Raw genomic sequence first — 17225 nt, 5'->3', positions numbered from 1 at the left:
AGCCCAGTGGAGTGACTCTGATGTGAAACGACAGGGGCTTTCACTGGAGCTGTCCTTGCGTTTCCCTCATTGTCATTCACACTCACTCGCATACAGCCAACCCCACATTGCAGCTTCACGCTCACCAGGCAACCCAGTGCCCTTTGGACTGGTGCTTTGTTTTCCAACAATGGTCCCAGTCCAATGGTCCAATCTAATCAGTAGTTGTAAAAAAAAAAAAAAAAGCCTCTTGTTTCATAAACTACTGATTCATTCTTTACTTTTTCCATCGTCGTGGTTCTTATCCCAGTTTGAGTTGTGAGGTGAGACCTGTTGGGACTCCTGGAGGAGCCTCCCGCCACTTCTGCTGAGAACTCACACACAGTGTGCATGGATCCCCACAGAAGGGACACTGCATGGACTGCAAAGACATTTTACAAACGCATGCATTAAAATCAACCTTGTACCCCACATGGTTTAAAAAGCTTGATGTGATATGTCCCAGCTGGTGATTCTGTGCAGCTCCCACAGGATGCTGACCCTCCTGAAACCTCAAGTCAGACACGTGCTCTGCAGAGGAACAGTGAATCTGACACACAACTGGAGTCGCTGTTAATTGAGGAAATTATGAGGAGACTGTAAGGTATGTGTGTAATCCTTCAGCCACTTGTGTGAAGTGTTTATAACCGCAGCATCCATCCCTGCAGCTCAGTGAGAACCCGGAAGATGATGCCTCCTCTCCACTTTCTCTTTCTCTCTCACACACATGCAACTTTTATTTTTTAAATCTTTTATTATCACGCTGGGGATGAGTCACGCTGTGGAGCACCGCGCTGCCTTACCTCCGTCCTACGGCTCTCGGCCCCGGGGCGGGTGATCAGCGCCGTGTCACCGCACACCACGGCTGCGTCCTCCACGAACACGCAGTCCGGCATCGCCTCGTCGGCGGGCAGCTCGACCACGTCCAGCCGGAGCCTGGTCCTCAGCACCTCCACGTACGCGTCATGCTCCCTCCGCGCGCCGGCGAGGTCCACCTCCGCAGCGCAGATCCGGAGCGCTTCTCCGGCCAGGGACGCGGGGATCCCCCGGACGATGGCGTGGGTGCACTGACCGAAACCTGCCATTAAACCAGCCATGTTGCCTTTTGGGGGGGTTTGTGCCGTTTCTTGGCAAATGTGGTTTTAAAAAGAAAAAGAGCAAAGGACTGAAAAAAGCAGCTTCACAGAGAAGTGAGCGAATGAATGAAAGCAACTAGAGGCAGTTTAACCCGATGACGTCCGGTTTGATTATTAGTTTGTTTTTTTTGCTGGTTAATCTTTATTTACACCAGCAGCTGCTCACACTGTCAGTCAGGGCTGCTCCAGTCTGCAGGCGAGCGACAGCGTTACGGTGACGCGCACTATCACGTGTGTTTGTGTGAGTGTGTGTGTGTGTGTGTGTGTGTTAGTGTGTAAACCAAACGAGTGACTGGCAGACCCCCCCCCCCCCCCCCCCCCCACACACACACCCACACACACCCACACACACACACACACTCAACAAGTGGTTCGATCAAGTCCAGTTTTCCTGCAGGTCAAACGGCTGCCAAGCTTTTTAAGAAAAAGGCAACACAACATTCTATAAGTGTATATTCTGCAGATGTTATTATAAACTCTGTATCTATAATGCATTAATAACTTGATGGGGTATTTGCAGGAGCCAGTTCAGAGCTGAAATTCCCAGCAACAAGTTTAATAATGGATTAATAATTATAATTTAGTTATAGTTCTATGGTTTTAAAGTCATTTCTCCAGATCAAGTGTCTACATTTGTTATGAATGTCTGTTTACCTTTGACTGTGACACTAACTTAAGACTTACAGCTTTAGGATTGATAACGGAGAGTTTAAAGAATTTTTTAAACTTCCACAATCCACAGCTTTCATTAATTTTTCAAAGAATGTTTGCCTGCAGTGTAACGTCTACTCCAATGATTATTTCTGCAGAAGGCTTATGTGTTTTACCGGATTTTTTCTGGCATGAAATTATTAGAATACGATAACAAAACAATCAAGTTGTGTGGCCTGTTTTCACAAATCAGTTTGCATCCCAGAGCGTAACAAGCTGTACAAGATGCAACATCCTCTGACCTTAATAAACTATTTCAGGTGCGGTATTAATGTGTTTTCCAATAAATGGCAAATTTTCTCTTCCTGACAATATTTGGGGAAAACATATGATATTTTCAGAATCTGGGATCCATACATATTGTCTCCATCTTGGATTTTAGAACAGATGAAGTTGTAATAACAGTGGCCGGTCTCTGTGAAACTGGTCGACTGAGCAGATGTTTGACAGCAGAACATCAGTGGATGGATATTTATTGATGACAACACTAGCGAGGGGGGGAGGGGGGGGTGGGTCAATCCTAGAGGAATCATTACTGGAGACAAATGGAGAATCGATCTGCTTTATGGATCAGCATAAAGCTAGGGAAGGAAATGTAGATCCCATCGATTCCCATGCTTTGACTGTAAGAGCACGTGGTTGTTCTTTAGTTTGAAGACACTTGGCAGACATCAAATAACGTCCACAAACTTCAAGGCCAACAACATATACAGTAAAGAGGAGGGTCTCTGTGTCCTGCAGTGTGTGAAATGTAAAGCAAGAGGGGTGTGAGAGGAAGGGCGGTGTAAGTGTGTGTGTGTGTGTGTGTGTAAGGGAGTGGTGAGGTGGTGGGGTTCTATTCCCTGTGGTGCCATCTAAGGAAGCTTCTGGGCCCGGTGAAGCCGTCTGAATGGATGGAATGTTTTCTTCAGACGTCCCAGAAGCACATTCTTCCACCGCGGGACCTCGGTTTGTCTTTTCTTGTTCCAGATTCACTCAATTATCCCCGACTGCTCTAAACATTCCAGGAGCCCCACATTCCTTTTTTTCCACTGCAGCCAGGATCAACAGCCGCCACCCTCCTCTCCGACACTAACACCTGCCCTCACCCAGACCTCGTCTTCTGTCTCTTCTTTTTTTTTTCCATCATTCCTCATCACGGATGGACACGGCCTAAGAAAAGACCCTCTCTCTTCTCCGCACGCAGAGGAATTTGGGTAACTCTGGATGAAGAAAAGCCCTCATACTTCAGGCACACCTGGCTGGTACACCGTGCGGCTATAAAAGAAAATGAGTGAAAGCAGACACGACGCTCCAGCTGCGGCACCGAGAGCAGCGCCGCTCTACTTGACTGGTATGACTGGAGTCATGATGGGAGCGTGGACGTCTAAAGTGACACAGACATTTATGATTACACAGGTGCACGGAGCAGGTTTAACCCGTGGCAGTCTGGCCAGTGTGTAAATCTGATATTCAAGTTATGAAATGGCACGAGATGAAGTGATTATAATTGGATTTTTTTCTATGCAGTTTTGATAGAAGCAACAATTAGTTCAGGCATAGGACGTTTTTCTAAGAGTCTCAATCTTAGAAGAAATGATGCAGTCATCAAGGACCATTATAAAAAACCAGTAGCTCAGCTGTTCTTGGAGCAATCCAATCCAACACTTAACTCCCTGCTGCCGGAAATACATAATAATGCACTTGAGATAATCTCCTTCCGAGAATAGTTCCACTATTTATACCTATTTCAGTTAAGATTGCAAAACAATTACAGTTTTTGGAAATCTCAAAAATGAAAGTCTGATCTAATTCAACGACTTCCAGTGCATGTAAACTTTACTTGGCTGACTAGTTTTTATTTTCATACTAGCAGCTGCAAATGTTGGGCATCAGGAAGTCACCATGGTTTGGAAGTATCGGTCTGGCTGCAGACATGGCTTCAGGAGCAGTGTTTTCTGTGAGGAGGAGGAGGAAGAGGAGGAGGAGCACCCTTCGCCGCTGACTTTGGACTTTTCAACTTTGCAGAACTTTCCCATACACAAATAACAGTTATAACACACCAGAGGAAAAGAAACACTAAAATATGTTGCCTCTAAGAATTGAATAGGTAAAAGCAGTCTTGTTTCCAGGCTGGGAAATCAAAACGTATCCAGAGACAGACTGTGACATGTTGGTGGCTCTGTTGACAATGTGTAAAATAGAGATTACTGCTGGCTTCATCCCTGAGGTAATGTAAAACTAGACAAGGCAGGTTGAGGGAAATTGGATACAAAAGAAGTTTGACACTTCATCACGCAGTCACTCCTGGAATGCACTGGAGCTCAGAGTTTGATGAAAGAGCATTAAAGAGAGAATCTCTTCCCTTGAACCTCGTCTTTCCTCTAATTGGTTCAGACACGAACATGGCAGACAACTTTCCACATGACATGTTTCCACAGACACGTTTTCCTGCTCATTTCAATCTTTGACAGAGCAGCGGCTCCTCTTCTGTCATTTTCTGACAGGGCCGGTTGATTCCTCACATTTCTGGACGATGGGTCCTGACAGTCTATGTGAATGTTCACTGACTTTATTCCACCGATTACTTTGTCCTTCGCTGAGTCACGTGTTTCGAATGCTTTATGTCCCATCTGGACAGAGATATTAAAATGTACGAGACAATCTGTCCTCAGCCAGCCAGCAGAATCATTTTACAGTCGTCCTGTACTGGTTGATTTTTCACATTTGACAACAAAGTGGGTTGAACCTCAGCCCATTTTCATTGTGACTTTTACAGCCTCAATTTCCAAGTTTGGATCAGACCACCTTTAGCACTACATGTAGATACTAACAACAATAAGTAAGTCATCTGATCACAATGCGAACATGAATGCACCTCAGCATCTTAAGTCCACAAGGAAGAATAAAAAAGCGATTATGTCGCTGGAGACCTGCTGTTACAGATCTGTGATTCTGACAGTAGATTCTCCATGACACCAGATAGTGCTTTGAAAAGAAGATGGTAACCTGCGTCTACCCTTTCAATCCCCTCATTAATGCCCAGTTGGTGCACCGTCCTGTTTCGTGATCTTGCAGCAGATCAAAGCATCACCTTCACATTTTTAAACAATATATTCCGCTGCACAAATACAGAAGAAACCGCTCTGGTGAGAAGAGAACTGTACCAGGTCTGAGTGCATTGAGTTACAAAGGAGACCCTACAGAGTACAGGACAACATGAAATGTAAGTCCTTAGAAATAAGATTTCTGTATAGCAGAATTCACAGACAAAAGGCAAAGGGCTTCGTAAAAGCACAATAGTTAAACGCACATTTGGAAAACACGACAGTCGAAGTCTAGACAAAGGCCGGTTTGAATAAATGACTTCCCAGCTGCTTCTTTAAAGGCGTCTACGATGACAGCAGGAGGAGCGATGCACAGGGACACAACCACAAGGTCACATGATCGATCGACCCAATCAGAAGACCTTAACCACCCGCTGATGTTATAAGGTAGAAGTAGGTCACAGGCACCACAGCATGAACCTTAAGATTGATCCTGAGTTGAATGGGAAGTCAATGTAAAGAGTATCGGGGGGGGAAGGGGACCTGTCTTTTAACTACACCAATATAACACTGACAAAATGATCCAACTCGTGGGGTCAAAGCTGAGACTCTTACTCTGCTTTCACTCACTGCTGTGGATATTAAGTCCTCAGCTTCATACTGCAGCCGACTTCCTGCGGCTCCATGAGCTGACAGAGCAACGGAAGAGCTGCCCATACACACAACGTACCGGTTATGACATTTATCTTGAACATACTACAAAGGAATCTGTTGTCTAAACATGCCGGGCTGCGCTGCTCTGTTCCATCTTTCACTAGGACATAAATGTGGGGGGGGGAGGCGGAGGGCTGCTGGCGGTAGACTTCCTGCAGACCAAATCTGACGGCCGCCGTCTGATTGGCTGTGAGAGCTCCTGGTGGGATCTGACTAGTGGTTTCCATTACAGAGCCACAACACAGGATGACATGCACTATCTCATAATTAAATCAACAATGAAATCACATAAGCCGGAGGATAGAAATTTGTTCAGATGGCCTTGTTACAGAGCCGGAAGGGTAATCCAAATGATTCTCTCTGTAAAGGAAAGAGACCACGTACGCCATTTTGGGAGGTAAAGAAGTGTGAATGATGTGTGCGTGTGTGTGTATGTGTGTGTGTGTGTGTATATGTGATGTGGGTTCTCGGACAGAATTGATGGAAACTATTATGCCACGACAATTACAACACGGAGCCGCATGTCCAGCTTTTGGAAGGTTTCCTGAACTGAGAGGGTAATCATGGAATGAATGTTACTCTCCAATGACGCACAATAACAACACTGTTTCCTCTCGCTATGACAGCGCCATGCACACAGACTCACATACAATATGCGCACACGCACACACACTCACTTGTGAGACTTAAAGTCAACACACAGCAGAGGACGGTCATACAGAACATGACATAAGAGCGAAAAAGCAGTCCACACACATTAAAGGGTTAGTGCAGCAATTTGAAATGGCACTTTTTAATTTTACGAGAGACGTTATGAAAAGAAATAAAAACAGATGGTAGAGATGTCCTGAATTTTAGATCCTTAATACAAATATCCCAAATATATTGGATCCTACACTTGGTTCCAAACCTTGTGAGGCATGAATTAGAATAAAAAATAAACTGTATTCATTCAAGGTTTGTTTTTTTCAGCTGAGCAGGAGCACACGTCAATCAACTTTGTTTCCCAGAGCTAAGTCTAGCTAGCTAACAGTAGCATACACGGTAAAAGGCGAACTTGGTTTTGCGTTGTTTTTAATCAATTCCACAATCTGAGATCCACAATTACAGCAATGTACACAACGCGGATATCACACATCTCAGTTTAACAACAGAATAAACTGTGATGGCCTGATGGGCCTAATTCTGTGTCATCATTGGAGGGGGTGTCATCATTGGAGGCCCAGAGTCAGAGAACACTATTATTGTCATTGGTCATAGTAAGTGCATTACAATTATAATAATACATTATATAAATAATGTTATACTCTATAGCAGCACCAGGGGTGAAACATGTGTGGTGCCACTGTAAAAACTTTAATTTGATATGCACGCGTAGAAATAGTGACACACACACACACATTTGCATGGTACAGCCAAGAAAGACACAACACGTGCTCACACAGACACACCCCCTATCCAGAGAGGCTACACACACACACACCTCCTGATAACACACACACATCCACGCACACAAGCCACAGGCAATATGGATCAACAACATACGTACATTATATATTCTCTGATTGGTAATAGGAATCTGATTATTAGTTATTCTTTTTAATAAAAAAAAACACCATGCACAAAGTAATCCTCACACATCACCATCTAGTGTCTCGAAGTGGAAGCATTAACATACATGTGTAAACACAACCCCAGACAGGGCATTGACCACACCAACAGAAAGTCAAGTTTATCATGAGACGAGAGAAACGTCACAACTCGAAGGATATGAAGCGACCCGGAGGAAAACCAATACTTCACAACAAGGAGTTATTCACTTTAAGCTGCTTTGATTCATATCGAATCACTTCTATCGAGCGATGCGTCAGGAGGTTTTACAAGTCAAAAGAAGAAGTGATTCACAAAGTCAAGAGAGAAGAAGAAGAAGAAGAAGAAGGAGGAGAAGTGTAAAAACTCACCGGAGAGGCTGCTCGGTGCTGCTGTCTCCCCGGACCGTTATGTTGGGTCTCTACACAGGAGGCTACAAGGGGGGGGGGGGGGGGGGGGAGAGAGAGCGAGAGAGAGAAGCAGAGAAATGTCCGATCCCTATAAACACAAATACTAAAAACGTCCTGTTTTTCAGGGGGGACGCGCCAGAGAGCTGCGGTGCTCCCGGTGCCACATTCCCCTCATGGTGTGGAGTGTTTTCATCAACTTGAAACACGTCGGTGGGAAAGAGAGGGGATCTCATTGTGAGCAGACACCAGGTGTTTGTCTCAACTTCTCCGGTGGAAAGTTGGACCCACACCCTGCCCCCCCCCCCCCCCCCCGAGAAAAGGTGATGGACAGATGGCGTGAAAAAGTCAAAATTTGCCCGAAGGAATGGATGCAAAGGAATCCCCCCCAAACCCCCCGCGCATGAAGAGCATATTTAACAAGGCTTTAAGCTGTCAGGAATGCTCTGTGGTTCCCTGCCTGGCCAAAAGGCAGGGGAAATATGTTAATAATGTGGGCTACTACCAGACCAAATATGGCAATATTGTTACGTCTGGTGCGCATCTGGAAGCGCTTAGCTCCTCTGGATAAAGGCACCGGAGAGACAGAAATAGACTGTAGAACGTATTCCTGCCCCACACCTTTAACACTCACAGAGAGAAGAAGAGGGGCTCCGGCTATTTAAAAACGTGGCCACTATATATATATATACAGTAAATTAACAAATTGACTTAATGAGCAACAAGAGAAGTGGCACAAGAGAAGTGGTACAGGAATCAGCCCCGGTCTGGATACACGAGATGTGTTTATAGTGACATTAATAAACTCTGCGAAGTTGTTGTTTTTGTGTTGTTAACATGTTTTAAAAACGGAAATGATTAATTTCCACATCTATCTGTGGATCAGAGAAAGCGCGCAGACTCCACCACCTCCCCGGAGCAGCCCATTGAACCCGAGTTGATAAATGTGAGAAGCGCGCGGAGGGAGGAAATAACGAAAAGGGGGGTATAAACAAGAAAGGGAAAAATGTGAGACGGAAAAGTGTGTTCAGATTGGATCCAGGGGGGGGGGGGGGACAAATCCATCTGAGAAAGAGGGAGCGAGGAGGAGGAGGTAAAACCAGAAAAAAAGAGAAGGAGAAAGGTTTAGACAGGGTGGAGCTTAGGTCTTGGATGGAAAATGCGCCGAGAAACATTCCTGGCATAGTTTGGGAACAGTTCAGCAGGCAGCCCAGGGACGACGTCAGCTTCCCACTATAGTATAAAAGTCCGGAGGTGGCCGGACCTCAGCAGACTGCAACCGCTTCACCAAGAGCTTCACCCTACTCCTCAAGGAGCCTCTAACACCGGAGACTACCCAGAGACAGACGGCCGAGGGAGGGAATAACCTAAGGACTCCTCCGAAGACACACTTTATCCACTTTTCTTTTGGGATTCCTCTGGAAACACTTTTTGATTTTATCCAAGATGCTGATGCTCACTGTTGTCGTTGCCCTTTTCGGGAGCCTGGACCTGGTGAGTGATCTCTCTATTTGCGCCCTGAAGGGGAAATGTTTCAGCTGCTGTGGTTTTATCACATGGGTGGGGGGGGACACGAAGGAGTAGATGTGGGGATTGCGAGTAGAAAATCAAGTTTCGGTCTTTAACGAGGCGTTTTTTGTTGTGCAGGTCCTCTCCTCCTCCTCCTGCCCCTCCGTGTGCGAGTGTCCGCTGGAGATGCCCAAGTGCGCACCGGGCGTGAGCGTCGTCCTGGACGGCTGCGGCTGCTGCAAAGTGTGCGCCAGGCAGCTGAACGAGGACTGCAGCCTGACCGAGCCCTGCGACCACACCAAAGGGCTGGAGTGTAACTTTGGGGCCAGCTTTGCCGCTGCGACCACTCGTGGCATCTGCCGAGGTGTGTATAACTTCATTCAGCTCCCAGATGTGCATGCTTCTGGTTAGTCTTGAGTTAAAGTCTAGAAGTTAAACTGAAAGAAGGGTTGCTGAGTGTAGGGGGGGGTAAAGCAACCTGTGTGATTTCAACACTGTGGAATGCAGCTAGGAGGAAAAACAGTCTGAACCTCAAAGCACAGGGAGCCAACAGTGGAGGGAGAGAGACTACCTCAGGCAGCCTGAAGAATTTCACAGTTTAACTGATCTTTATCTGGCAGCCATGTGATGTCTTCAGCAGACGTCTCTGAGCAGAGCAGGAAAGAATAACATTCCTTTCCTCCTGTTTTTTCTCCCGCTGCAGCCAAGTCAGAGGGCAGACCGTGCGAGTACAATAGCAGGATCTACCAGAACGGAGAGAGTTTCCAGCCCAACTGTAAACACCAGTGCACATGCATCGACGGGGCGGTGGGATGTGTCCCGCTGTGCCCTCAGGAGCTCTCCCTGCCCAACCTGGGCTGTGCCAACCCCAGACTGGTCAAGGTGCCAGGCCAGTGCTGCGAGGAGTGGGTGTGCGACGATGGCAGGGACACAGACATCCTGGAGAGGATCTTTGGAAAAGACACAATGACCGATGAACTGGAACGAGTCACCAACAGGAATGAGCTCATTCCAAGTGTCAGGGGAAGACTCATCTTGAAGAATCAACCTGGTAAGAAGCAGTCTTTTATTCTGGAATTTCTCTCTGGAAACATTAATGGAAGAACTTGATATATGTCTGATTTCTATGATGCTAATGTGATTTTTTTTTTTCTGTCACAGCATTCAGACCTCCGGCTGAAGTCCACATGTTTGACACCCAGAAGTGCATCGTCCAAACCACAGCCTGGTCCCAGTGCTCCAAGAGCTGTGGGACTGGCATCTCCACCAGAGTCACCAACAACAACAACGAATGCAAGCTGGTCAAGGAGACGAGAATCTGTGAAGTGCGGCCATGCACCCAGTCTCTTTACTCCAGTCTTAAGGTGAGCTCGAGCCCCAGTGACTGAATGAACCAGATGGATCTCTGATAAACACATCACCGCTTGCTCTGAGCTCCAAACTAAACCTCCCTCTTGTTGATTCCTCTGCAGAAAGGAAAGAAGTGCAGCCGAACCAAGAAGTCCAGTCAGCCGACGAAGTTCACCTACGCCGGCTGCTCCAGCCTGAAGAAGTACAGGCCCAAGTACTGCGGAGCCTGCGTGGACGGCCGCTGCTGCAGCCCTCACAAGACCGACACCATCCGGGGTCAAGTTCCGCTGCGAGGACGGCGAGACCTTCAACAAGAACATCATGATGATCGAGTCGTGCAAGTGCACCTACAACTGTCCTCACGCCAACGAGGCGTCCTACCCCTTCTACCGCCTCTCCAATGACATCCACAAGTTCAGAGACTGATCTGTGAACAGGGCGAAACGAACTCCTCCACAGAGAGAAAGAGACGATCGGCATCCAGATGAATGCCGGGGTGTAAATAGATCCACAATCAACTACCAGCTTCTTGTTGTAACTAGATTCCCAAGGAATTGTGGGCTTACATCATGAGGACTTAATGAAGTGCACTGTTTGCTGTGACTACATCAGCATTCTTAATAAGAACTGCTTCATATTAATGGAGCATCTGAAGTAGCTTCGTTATGGAGCAAGATGTAATTAATATTTGTACATTTGAGTTAGTTGCTGATATCAATTTCACTGTGTATATTTTGATCCTTTACATCAGACATGAACCCCCGACTGTAGACTTGTGTGTGCATATGTGGATATGCACATGCGCAACTTCAATTAGCAAACCATCCTGTATCGTAAGAGCAAGACACCGAGATGTGACCCCCCCGACTTGTTTGACGAGTGTGCGGTTCCATTCCCTCCTGACGTGGGCATTATTGTTCATGTTTTGTGGCAGCTATTGAACTCCCTTCATGAAAAAAAAAAAAAGACAAAGCGAAACATGTCAAAGGATGAATGAATGTTTTTATTATTGTTATTAATATTATTTATCGAACAAAATGTAGCTACTTTATTTGGATATTATGTGTCATACTGGAATAAATTGTAAGTGATTTAATTTTATATGCTATAAATAAAAAAACTGATTTATTTATGAAATATATCGTTGCCCGAGTTCCGTCTGTTCAAACTACAAACAAACGATGGGGGGAGGGGGGGGGGGGCGAATCCTCCTGTTATATCATTGTGTAGACTCAACAGATTCTCCCAGCGACATCGAGCAGGGTCAGTCTGCTCTTATATAACCCTCTCTCCTGACTTTCTGTGCTTAGGAATGCCATTCTGCAGAGGCTAGCTTGCTTTCATTTGATCTGGCTAAGCCATACACTTGACTGATTCGGAGGGGGGGAGGGGGGGGGGAATTAAGTAGCAATGAGTATGGGAGTATGCCAAGAATCTTAAGTGCTGCCCTGAATGGGCTTGGATTAGACACCTTGCAACAAGGACAATGATTATTATTGTACACAACAGGGTGTATACAAACCATTCATTCCTGGCCTAAGCTTTTTTCACACGGTGGAATGGCACAAGCAAATTGACCTGATTCATTAGCAGCCGCCTTTAAATGTGTCTTAGCTGCGTTGGCCTCCGCTAGCTCTTAAACTGTGGGGGTCAGCTAAAGAGTTGTAAACAGGCCCGTGGAGTAAGGAGGGTTTACGTTTCACTTCCAGTTTTCATCTTTTACAGGCATAGAGGAAAATTATTATGAGGGAGAAAAAGGGGGACGGACAGGAAACAGTGGTGACATAGTTGCTTTCCTGGCCATAGAAACTTCAGATTCTGTTTTCCAGCTCCTGAAAAGTGTGTCACTACTGTCACATAAAACACCCCCCCCCCCCCCCCCCCCCCCATCTGGGGTTCTTCTTATTGATGTTTACCCGAGCTCAGATGTGTCTAGTGTGTGTTAAGCCTGCATGCTTCAGAACGCCAAGCCATGTGCAAAATGACACAACAACACAATCCGAATCAGTCAAATGTGTTATTTTAATTTCATGGAGCCAGGGTCTGGAGTCAAATGCTTGCACCTGGTATAAATACCTCCGGTAGAGTTTCACCAGGGGAGCGGAGAGCAGAGCTCAGGGGCAACGACAGGGAAGGGTTTCTTTTTTTGATCCAGGTAGAGGGAGCGGCTCAGGATGCAGCAGTGGCTCAGAAAGCAGACATCCTGATGGGCGGCAGATGTTGGAAAATATTTCAGAGAGCAACATGTTCACTTTAGCGAAGAAGATTTTTCCAAATATACACAAACACTCCCACGTACTCGCTCGAATCCTCAAGAGGCATTTCTATCTCCACTCGAAGAAACTATGAAAGCGCTCAATATCTCAATCCACGTGCCCACTTCTGCACAACTTTCATGCATAGTTGCTGAAAATAAGTCTCGATCGAGTGCGTTTAATAAGAGGTGAGCACGTTGCCTTTGACTGAACGGCATACCACACAGGATGTGCCCGCTGAGGTTTCTCAGACTGCTCACATGAAAGGCTTCTGAGGTTTACCTAATCACAAAGATGTGTGGCCGCCCCGTGGAGCCTGGATACACAGTCAAAACACGTCCAGGAGTTCTGCTTTTGCTCTCTCCTTTCTGCCGCTGCTTCTGAGAGCAGACAAACGCTCCGCTGTCCTTTGTAGTTTTGCAAAGTGCCATGCGATCGCACCGTCTTCCGTCTTGTTAACACAGTGCAGCCGATGGGATTATGTAACGGCGTTTGTATGTTATGTGAGCAGTCCTCTCGGCCATCCGTGGCATTCCTTCATAATGCACAGACGAGCACAGTAGCGAGGTTGGCAATCCCTCGGCCTTCACGCACTCCGAGAACCCAAAGATTGTGTTTATTGTGAGAAATAAACCCCGGTGCCTCTGCCAGCACAGCACGAACCTGTAAAGTATATTGCTCTCAGGACACTCAGGCAAACAAGCCTCTCACACACAGGCGCCCCTGCAATTAAATCTCTCAGCGACTACCTCATTCCCCCGAACCCAAAATATGTTTATATGACAAAGACATTAGAATTAAAGCTTCATCAGGCACTACGTAATGCTTTGCAACCAGGAGCTCCATCGAGAGTGGCCATTATGACATACTGGAAGCTGCTGAGCACTGATGTCAGCTATTTAACAACCCCCCCCCCCCCCGTCCATAACCTCAGGTTAATGTGCACTGTTCTGAGGAACCAAGGGGGGCAAGTAGCAGGGAGCGTTTGAGAATGACCACCAAGTGAAAACACAGAGGCTCCCATTTGTTTCAAAAAGCTCCATCTGCTGGACAAAAGAAGAAGAAGCATTGTGTGGGATTTGAATCTAGATAGAATCATCTGCTAAACACCCTCAACATTTTAAAAGACTTGATGGGATCACATGTAGAACAGAGAGGGACATCTTTCAAATGGTGTTTTAATCAAGTTAAGTTTCTTACTGCAGCCCAGTGATGTAAAGGACATACATTTGCCAAATACTGAAAGGGTGTGGGACCCTCATGCTGCAATAACACACACAGACTCACACCAACACACACAATGACAGCGATTCAAGTCGTTTGACACACCCATCCATCAGATCCCCATCTGCAATTACATAAGAATAACTGATGAGCCGGCTTAGGGGGAAATCCGAGTGGATTCCCACCCAGGCTGTGGGGATTGTTCAGCGGCTCTCCGGAGGGCCACCGGCTACTGCTGTGATTATTTGCGCAAACAAGCCGAGCATTGATGGGGGGGGGGGGGGCAGCACTTTGGGTGTCTTGAATCTCAGCCCAATGGAGACAATGTTGGACTGAATAATTTCCAAGGGGGCACATACCATCCACAGCTGAGCTAACGTTGGCATTTGAGGCTCTTGTTGTGGGTTCACATGGGCGGGCCGGGCCGAGGAGGTCACATTATCTGAAGCTGTGTTGTTGCACTCGCTTTGCTTTAAAATGCTAAACTGATTGAAAACCTCGGCTTCTCTTATGGGCTCCTAAAAAAAAGCTAAAACACATGTGTTAATATCCGCATGAATACTAGATTTAGCATATTAAGGGATGAATATAGAGACGCAACACAGAATAAATCCCAAACTGAATATCTACAGATATAAAATACTGCAGCAGAACTCCAACAGTTTCCCAAAGCAATGGTGCCACAGGCCCTCGACTCTTATAACTCATAACTGACAAACCTGTGAGATGCATGAGTGCAGGAGAGACGGATTGGGTTTTCTTCTCCAGATCATTTTAATCTTTACCAGAACAGTTAAATATAACTTTTCTTGTTTGGAATTTAAAAATGTGCTCTGACCATATAAGCAGCAGCGGCCCTCAGGACCAGGACATGTGCTGATATGGATCATTACGGGAGAAGAATGATGTATTTTTCCGACCCTCGTCTCCCTCGTGCTGGTAATTGCAGCCTGGTTTCCACGTTCGTGAAGGGACGGGGGTGCGTAAGGCCTCAGTCATTATACCGCCACCACTTTCCCCTGTAACACAACTTCTGATGACTCCTGTGTCTTTTGATCTCTGGGGCTGACTATGGCTGTGACTTGAAAATGTGGCAAATGAGTGGCAACTGTGACCGTTGGGTTGGGGCGCTATAAATGTGCCGGCTGGCCTCCAATGTCACGAACTGCAATTAAGTAAACACACAAAGAAACAGACATAAATGTGAGGAAAGAAGCACTTAGACACACACTTCCCAAAATGTGTCCTTATATTTAGTAGCCTATATAAAAAGCAATGGATTAAAACGATGGTAAAGCCCAAACGAGGACATTAAGGATGTGGAATTAGATTATGTCGGGACCTTCTCATACTTTAATCACTGCTGGATGTGTTGTTTCAGCACACATCAAGTATTTTAAGGGTCATATCTCAGTTTTATTTCACACTAAGCTTCATTTTGACGTCTATCTCAAACACTGAGCCCAGAAACCCTTCACACAATCAAATTGTACAACTTGTATCCCACTAGGAACCTACAGTAAAATATTTATAATATCATTTCCCTTTCATGATCTCTCCGTCCAAACCCCCCCATATAATAAAGATGAAAACCCTGAAAACCCTCCAAGTACGTCTTCCTCCTGCCGTTCAACTGGCCCCACACCAGACCCCTACACTACCAAGGTACAGGCCAAGGCCGGTTTGTAGTCAGTCCCTCTCCAAAAACGATATAGACCATTGAGTTACTTATAGCGTGTCCCATCATCTTTGACCAGTTTACTGTGGGAGACACAAGGTTCTCCATCATGATGCGATAGCATAACTTTATTTTTGCAGTTTTCTTTAAAATCATTCTGCATGTGCCTCGATGCAGTGGAAACCAGTCGCAATTCAAGATGTGCAGCTGGGACGTGGGAGTTTAGATTGATGGTCACTTGTCACTGGGAGCTTTTGGTTCTTTTCTTTTTTTGAATCTTGCTAACCAACAGCTTGCTCTTATTGAAAGGTGATTTGGCGAGTTGGGGTCAAACAGGACAAAGCAGCTAACACAATGTCGTATGACCACAAAAAGAAAAGTTGCTCTAACAACCGACTCATCACCATTACGGGGGGGCGGTTGATAAAAGAAGAACACAGACGACCAGCAGCCTTTGTTGCTTCGAACTGTCGACTTGACACGAAACAGACGAACGGGAACAAGTGAATCACTTCCTGAAATCTTCTTAAAGGGGGATCGGTCTCCGAGGTGACAATGGTTACAACACTTCCGGTCTGCGTGTTGAAGCGTGGCAGTGACGTGTGTTTATTCTAAACAAACACAGAGTTCAACCTGATCCGTCCTCAAGGGGGATTTACAGTGGAGTGTTCTGACTCAACTCCACCGACGTCCACAGGGCTCGTAGGGGGGAGAAAGTCTGAAGAGGTCAAACTCCACTGGCGTTATGGTGAAAAACTGAAGTAAGGCTCTCAAGGTTGATGTAATGAGCGAACACTCCAGCAGATTCAGGCTTGATCTCACAAACCACCTGCACTTTGTGTCACTCTAAGGAAAAACGAAGAATCATTGAACCTGTGAATCCACAGAAGGTTACGTTATTGTTGACCAAGAACAATTCAAGCAGGCGTATGAAAAACAGATGGCCTCATTTAGAAGCACTTTCCAAAGCTTGAAACTGCGAGAAATCAGCTGAATGTCAATTTTCTAAAATGTAAAATATGCGTGCAGAAGTGTAGACATGGTTTCAGACGAAAAGTGTTTGATATGGGGGAAATGTTTTCCATCCATTTTCAAGGTTGTGCTGGGTAACTTATCCTCAGTGGGCTTTAAGTTCAACCCGTCTGAAGAAAGGATGACATCAGGCTCTGGAAACATGATTTTGTGCTTCAGTACCTGCCCGACCTCCTGATCAAGAGTTCTGCAGACGTTTGCCTGGTCCTGGATCAGCCGCCTGAGCAGGGCTGTGTTCTGAAAATGGCCTCGTAAAAAAGCAGCTCTGCACGCAGCACGATTGAGCCCTGCCCACAAAATCAAGACTAATTAAGCGCAAACCAACTTAAGACATTTCAAAGGGCAATTTAGTTAAATTGGAGGCATTATTTCCAATGGCTGTGTCTAAAAACAGCTGAGATTTACTTTTAAGAGCGAACAGTAACAAACGCACGGCTTTCGTGTGGTCACACCGAGCGACTTTATTGAGATCGAAAATTAAGAAAAACTGCCCAAATTAAACGGGAGGTAATTAAACCCAGGGAAAGCTGGGAGAAGAGGAGCAGCAGATGTGAAGGCAGCAGAAGTTACCAGCC

At 46.0% G+C, this 17225-nt stretch overlaps 2 protein-coding genes across 3 annotated transcripts in view; one reads left to right on the top strand and one right to left on the bottom strand.

Annotated features, from left to right (window-relative positions):
• ddah1 (dimethylarginine dimethylaminohydrolase 1) overlaps nucleotides 1-7675 on the bottom strand; it is a 71839-nt gene extending 64164 nt beyond the window's left edge. Inside the window, exon 1 of one of the 2 annotated variants that reach the window (XM_062396207.1) lies at nucleotides 7567-7675. Coding sequence is in view for 1 of the 2 variants with exons in the window: in XM_062396205.1 (XP_062252189.1) it covers nucleotides 822-1115 (294 nt within the window). In the remaining variant the exon portion in view is untranslated. Of the gene's footprint in view, nucleotides 1-821; nucleotides 1352-7566 lie in introns of those variants that run through there. The other variant, XM_062396205.1, reaches the window with a different exon arrangement.
• A 1148-nt stretch (nucleotides 7676-8823) lies between these two features.
• ccn1 (cellular communication network factor 1) lies at nucleotides 8824-11600 on the top strand. Its single transcript, XM_062396031.1, is given in 6 exon segments — nucleotides 8824-9096; nucleotides 9250-9475; nucleotides 9815-10162; nucleotides 10273-10475; nucleotides 10584-10736; nucleotides 10738-11600. Coding segments are annotated over 6 exon segments (1128 nt in total). The 5' UTR covers nucleotides 8824-9048; the 3' UTR covers nucleotides 10888-11600.
• The last annotated feature ends 5625 nt before the right edge of the window (nucleotides 11601-17225 follow it).

Source organism: Platichthys flesus, chromosome 9, assembly GCF_949316205.1.
Source record: "Platichthys flesus chromosome 9, fPlaFle2.1, whole genome shotgun sequence".
NCBI lineage: Eukaryota > Metazoa > Chordata > Actinopteri > Pleuronectiformes > Pleuronectidae > Platichthys > Platichthys flesus.
This window is presented reverse-complemented; position numbering and strand designations above follow the sequence as displayed.